The 5923-nt window shown below is 55.1% G+C and overlaps 1 protein-coding gene across 1 annotated transcript in view; it reads right to left on the bottom strand.

Moving 5' to 3' along the window:
* The window catches only part of SLC9A1 (solute carrier family 9, subfamily A (NHE1, cation proton antiporter 1), member 1), a gene marked incomplete at its 5' end in the record, with an annotated part of 26699 nt that extends 20779 nt beyond the window's left edge, over positions 1–5920 (bottom strand). Inside the window, one exon of the mRNA XM_010021695.1 lies at positions 5845–5920. Coding sequence (XP_010019997.1) covers positions 5845–5920 — 76 coding nt within the window. The remainder of the gene's footprint in view (positions 1–5844) is intronic.
* Between the last annotated feature and the right edge of the window lie 3 nt (positions 5921–5923).

Raw genomic sequence — 5923 nt, 5'->3', positions numbered from 1 at the left:
AGGAATCTTTCACTCTTCCAGCCTTAATTAATGTAATGGTTTTCTCAGATCCATAGAGGGAACAGTTTGGAGAGTTTTTTGTTCAGGCATCAACAATGGGCAGAGCAGGGAGGGGGGAAAAACATGCCGTGGCTGTTCTTTCTGAGATGGCAAAGCAGAGAGAAAGGGAAACCACAGCATGTGTTTGGATCATTCCCCCATAAGGAAGTGGGAATGCAACAAGTCTGCATTCGAAGAGGCTGTTTAAATTCATTATCATCACAATTTACACTTTTGTAGCACCAGCTGCATGGGTATTTCAAAATCCTTTCCTAACATCTATCCATTGAGCCTCAATTCCCCCGCAGAACAGCCACGAGCTCACCAATACAAACCAGGAAGCACCGGGGGTGATCTCAGACTACACACCACCTTGGTATCTGCACCCACACATGAAATCAGCCAGGGTTTTAAAACAAACATTTCCCTCATCAACCAGTCCCATGGATCCAGCTGAAACAACCCCGACACCTCCAGCAGCCCTTCCCACAGCCAAGCTTTGCTGGTGGCCATCCCCAGCACAGCCCTGCTTGGAGCCCAAACGAATCCGATCTTGTGGTGGCAGAAGAGAACCCCCAGGACACTCAGCCCATCCATCAGACACGTATTTCCAACATGATGACAATGCTGGGGCAGGGCACATCTTGGAAGGTTTCTTTGCTGTCCCCTTTCCAACCCTTGGAGGTGGCACCAGCAGCAGTGTCCCCACACCCCACACTGGTGGCTTTGCTCCAGGGTGCTTCTGCCCCATCTGGTCTTAAGATCCAATTCCTACATCCTGTGCCACGTTTCCTACCCTGCTTATCACACCCCAACCAAGCCAAGCCTCAAGTCCGTCAGCTCACAGGTCCCTGTGAGACCTATGGGTGGGCCCTTCCAAAATCCAGGGTTTCCGGGGAGGGATGTGGGCTGCTAAAAGCAGCTGGAAAGCACCCGAGTGTTTTAGCACCCAGCCCTCGCTGCCAGCCTCTACAAATGTTTCTCTACCTTGATATCTCCCCTGCTCCTCCATGAGGCTCCACAACCCCGCTTGCATCCATCACGTTTTGCTGTTCTTTTCCCATCTCCTACCACCAGCCCACAGGCACGGGGAACTTCCTTCATCTTCTTCCTCGCCAGACACCAGCACTGGGGACACTTGGTACAGGCCAAAGGTAACTGCCACTGCAGGAGCCTGACATCGGGATGCCCCTTGCCTGGTAAACCAGGCTGAGATATGTCACCAAACAACCCCCAGAGCAGCAGCACATCCCCACGTACCACAGTGCTCCCTGCAGTTCTGGGCTCCCTTTCTGCTCGCTCAGCACAGCCTCTCCCAGCCCAAGAATCACATGCAACAACCAGTGTTCAAGTACCAGGTTGGTGTTGGTTGGGAGGGAGGGAGGGAAGGAGAGGGAACACCCCTGACAACAGCCTGACCCAGACACATGCTGAGTGCTGTGAAGGGGGAAGGAGAGACAGCAGTGACTCAGTGCTTGCTACAGGCTCCAGACCCAACGGGAGCACTGCATCAGGCAGCGAGCTTGCGCCTAGTGCGCACCAGCGACCAAAGGTAGGGTAAGAGCTGAGCTCGAAAGCGGTGCCTCATGGGGACCCTCTGCAGGGACATCCAGCAGGGACACGTGGGCCATCAAGTCCCCGCGTATGGGCTCTGGCTGAGATGGAGTTCATGCTCTCCATAGCTGTCCTCTCTGTATTAGTGCTCCCCACAGTGCTGTGTGTTGGTAGCCAGGAGGGGGTTGAGAACACTCCGATTTGGCCGCTGCTGAGCAGCGCGCCGCGGCATCAAGGCTCTCTCCAACAGTCCTCCCGTAGCAGGAGGCTGGAGGTGGGCAAGATCTTGGGAGGGGACATGGCCAGGACAGCAGGCCCCAACTGACCAAAGGGACATTCCACACCACAGGACATCTGCTCAGCAATAAAAGTAAAGAGAAAGGAGGAGGACAGAGGACATTCCTTATGTCTTTCAGAGCAACCACTACGCGCACTGAAGCCCTGCTTCCGGGGAAGTGGCTGGATGTGGCCTGCTGATGGGAAGAGAATGAATCTTCTGTGTTTTCCCTTGCTTCCATGTGTGGCCTTTCCTTTTGCCTTATTAAACTGCCTTTGTCTTGACTCATCAGAGTTTTTCCACCTTATTTTCTCCCCATCCTGCCCTGCCGAGGAGGGAAGGGACAGAGCGGCTTGGTCAGCACATGGTGTCCATCCAAGGCCAACCCATCACATTGCACTACATGCTTGAGCGACAAAGTGGAATGGCCAGGATGCTCCAAGGAGGCTTGGGAAGCTCTCAGAGGCTGAAGAGCCAATTGGTGCAGACAGGAATTGCCTCAAAGGCAGCTCCAAATGCACTATGAAATATGACTGCTATGCTTTTCTGCTTTGGAAGATGTCCTCTGGAGACACAGGTAATGCCATTTCTTCTCCAAGAGCTGGTGCTTTGCAATACAGCTCCGACCAGCAGGCCCCAGCCACAGGCCTGTTAACCACAATCTGTTATTTACATTCCTGACTCACTCCTTCCCTTGCCCCTGAAATGGAGAGATCTGAATTTTCCTGAACATCTCCTAGAGCCACGTCAGCTCCTCAGAACCAGGAAACCAAGTTCTTGTGCCCCGGCCCTTCCCTACCACTCCTTGGGCACAGAGGGAAGGAAACCCTTACAGTATCCTTGCAAAACCCTGGAGACAGGCACAGAGGGCCTCTGGCCTGGATGTTTTACGAAGGTCTGATCTTCTGCAGCGATGCAACAGGTTAAGACAGGGTTGCAACCCTCGGCCATGAAGGCTTCTCCACTTTCATTGCCAAAGTCAAGCCACCACCAGATGTGGTCTGCACATAGCTGGTGGGGCTTTGGAAAGGCGTGGTTGTAGCTATCCCTCGCCCCATCCTCTCCTACACAGTCTCAAAACATCATGTGAGTATGAAGTGAAGCAGCCAGCACCAGCCTTCCCCTTCTCATCTGGGATTAGCAAAGCAGAAATAGCCCACGCCTGCAGGACACGCTGGGGTGACCAGTCGCTCTGTCCCAGAAAGCCACCCCCTGTCACGTGTGAATCCTCCAGGGACCAACAAAGACTATGTCAAGAAGGGAAGGGCTCAACTCACACCTTTGATTCCCCGAACTAACTCGCAGTCAGGGCTGCTGGAGAGAGGAAAAATCCCTTGGAAGGGACTGTCTGAAGTGTCAAGAGTGATGAGGGGAAACTGAGCAACAGGACAAGGGTCACGCTGTATCTCCTGGCCCAGAGGAGAGCCCTGTAAAGACTTCTGGGCTCCTCTTGTGGTCACCCTGCACTACACTGGTGGGTGACATCCCAAAGCCATTCCCAGGGATGAAGACTCGGTTTTGCAGCAACATGTGGCTCAATGACCAGCCCTAACTCGGTAAAGGGGTGTCTGGAGTTCGGGGAGAAGCTGGGGAAGGTGGCAAGCTGTCATGGACAGCCCATGCTGCACAAATTCCCCCTCCTGGAGTAAAGCTGTTTGTCCTCTGGACCTTGGGGGTTTGCAGCGTCACTCTGATGCATCACAAATCCACATTAACAGGATGGGAGGGAGAGGAAGCACTGCAAATTCATCTTCTGTTCATCACCCCCCTTCCCCTCTACATGGAAACTGGATGCTCCAAACCCTGCCTGGTTTAGGGAGCCTGGAGACTTGTGTGTCTTATCCTGCCATCACCGGCTGTACTGCACAGGCACACCAAGAGCTATCCCTGGATGGAAAAAAGGTTATTTTGGTGCTCTCAAACAACATCCTCTGATCCAGGGTGGGACTGATGGAGCCAGTGAGCAACGAGACCTTTTGCAGGTCATGAGCAGAGCGAGCCTGACAGTTCAGCTGTACCAGCAGCTTGGGGACTCCACACAAGGTGAACAAGCAATGCTATTCCCTTCAGAACCCTAGAGAGGAGGCCAAGAAGAAGGATGCTCCAGGCCTGCTCTACTCTTGAAGCCCCTGTGAGAGAGGTAGGTAACCTAAGGTATGGATTGTGGCATAATCCACATTCCTGGAGTGCTGCAGAGCACCTGCCATCTCCAAAGGCCCCTTGCCAAGTTTGCAAGGCAGCTCCTCCTAAAATATACCCCCCTGGACACCCAGCCTTGCGTAACACTTTTCGCACGTAAGAAGCAGCGGGGCTCACCTCACTGCCAGAAATAACTTCTGCAGCTCATCCGAGCCCTAACTTCAGGCAAGAAGCAGCACGGAGGGTCCCCATGGAAAGGGGACAGCCAGTGGGCAGCAATGTCTCCCGTGTCCCCCACCGTGTCTGTCCCCGCGGAGCCGCCTTGTGCTGCCCATTCTGGTGCTTTCCAGCGGCAGTTCCTCCGAGCAGGGCCGCAGGCCAGTGCTGTTAGCTCCTCCTTTCTCCACCAGCTTCCGCACAGATACTTCTGATTTCATCACTCGCTGCTCTGCGAGGCAGGAGGACTGCAAACGCAGTGCAATAGCCCCGAGCAGCTACCAGAGGTCGCTTAATCCGCGCTAGGTGAGCCCTTGGAAAGGAGATTCCGCGGCTGCGTTTCCTGCGAGGCACCTTCCAGCTAAATGCACCTTAAATCGTTGTAGGCAAAGCTGGGAAGGGATAAACCCCACGGATACCACCTGGTTCTGCCCCAACTGCTTGTCTCCCAGACAGCGACGAAGCCTCCGGGTCTGCACTCCAGCGCCTACGTGTAAATAAACCACCCAGGAGGGACTGTGGAAATAGGGCTTTGCTGCCTACACATCCCCAGGGGGCTGGGAAGGGGATGAGGTATGTTGAGGCAAAGCTGAGCAGGGAGCACTGAGCTCCTGGGGGTCTCTCGTACCCCCTGGGCCAGACCAGGGCAGAGTTTCCAACCAGCACCAGCTTCAAAAGAGCCCCCAAAGCAAGACTGCAATGGGCAGAGCTGCCGTTCCCATTCTTAGATCACTGGTGGTGATTGAGAGGCAAAATGAAGGCAGGCAGAGCTGCCTTCCCTCCCGTCACCGCGCTACAGCAGGAACAGGCAAACACTTCACCTAACCTGGCTTTGTATGGCCACTGAGGGGACCGGGGCCAGCCCAACCTCCCAGCTGAAGAGATTTGAGATGTATCCCAAAGTTACATCACTTTGGGATATTTTGGTTGGTATCGATTCAGCTGCACAAGTTTGGAAAACACTTTGTCAACAACCCCCGCCCCAGCAGCCGGATGCTTGCCCAGAGAGGAGCATTGGAGAGGGTGACTTTTCCCAGCCCTCTGGCCCCTGATGCTCCTCGTCTTTAGGACAGGAATCCTCCGGAGGCTTTGCAGCAGGGGCAGGTGCCACCCTGGTGTGCTACGGAGGGGAGAAGGGGGAGGCTGAAGCACCGGGAGGTTTTGAAGTGACTTCTCCAAGGTTACAAAATGTATCTGTGGTTGAGAAAGGAAGGAAACAAACCAGATGCTTCCGAAGGAAGGCTAGGAAACTGCGCAGGGGATGGTCAAGGATTGGGGAGCATCTCCAGCCCTGTTCCCAGCCGGTGAGATGAGCAAGGCCGTGCTGAGCAGAGGCCGGGATGATGCTGCCTTGTCTGCCAGGCCTTAACGGACCCAAGGTCGTGGGGAGAGCAATGCCCACCCCTGCCCCAGGGTACCTGGGGGGTATGCAGGGATGCTCCAGCGAGTCCCACCCTGGGGTGTCTGGTGCTGTTCAGCCAGTGACTTCCCACCCTGGGATGCTCCAGGGGACCCCTCCTTAGGATGCCTGGGGAGGTCCCACACTGGGATGCTCCAGGGGATGCTCAGGGTGCCTGCTCCTGGGGTGCTTGGAGGGTCCCTCCCCGGCGCCAACCTACCCAGCTTCATGAGGCAGGCCAGGAGGATCCAGAGGGAGATCTCGAAGGGGATGCGGACATGGGTGTAGTCGATGCCCAG

The sequence above is a fragment of the Nestor notabilis genome, unplaced genomic scaffold (assembly GCF_000696875.1).
Source record: "Nestor notabilis isolate BGI_N333 unplaced genomic scaffold, ASM69687v1 scaffold22110, whole genome shotgun sequence".
NCBI classification, from domain to species: Eukaryota; Metazoa; Chordata; class Aves; order Psittaciformes; family Psittacidae; genus Nestor; species Nestor notabilis.
This window is presented reverse-complemented; position numbering and strand designations above follow the sequence as displayed.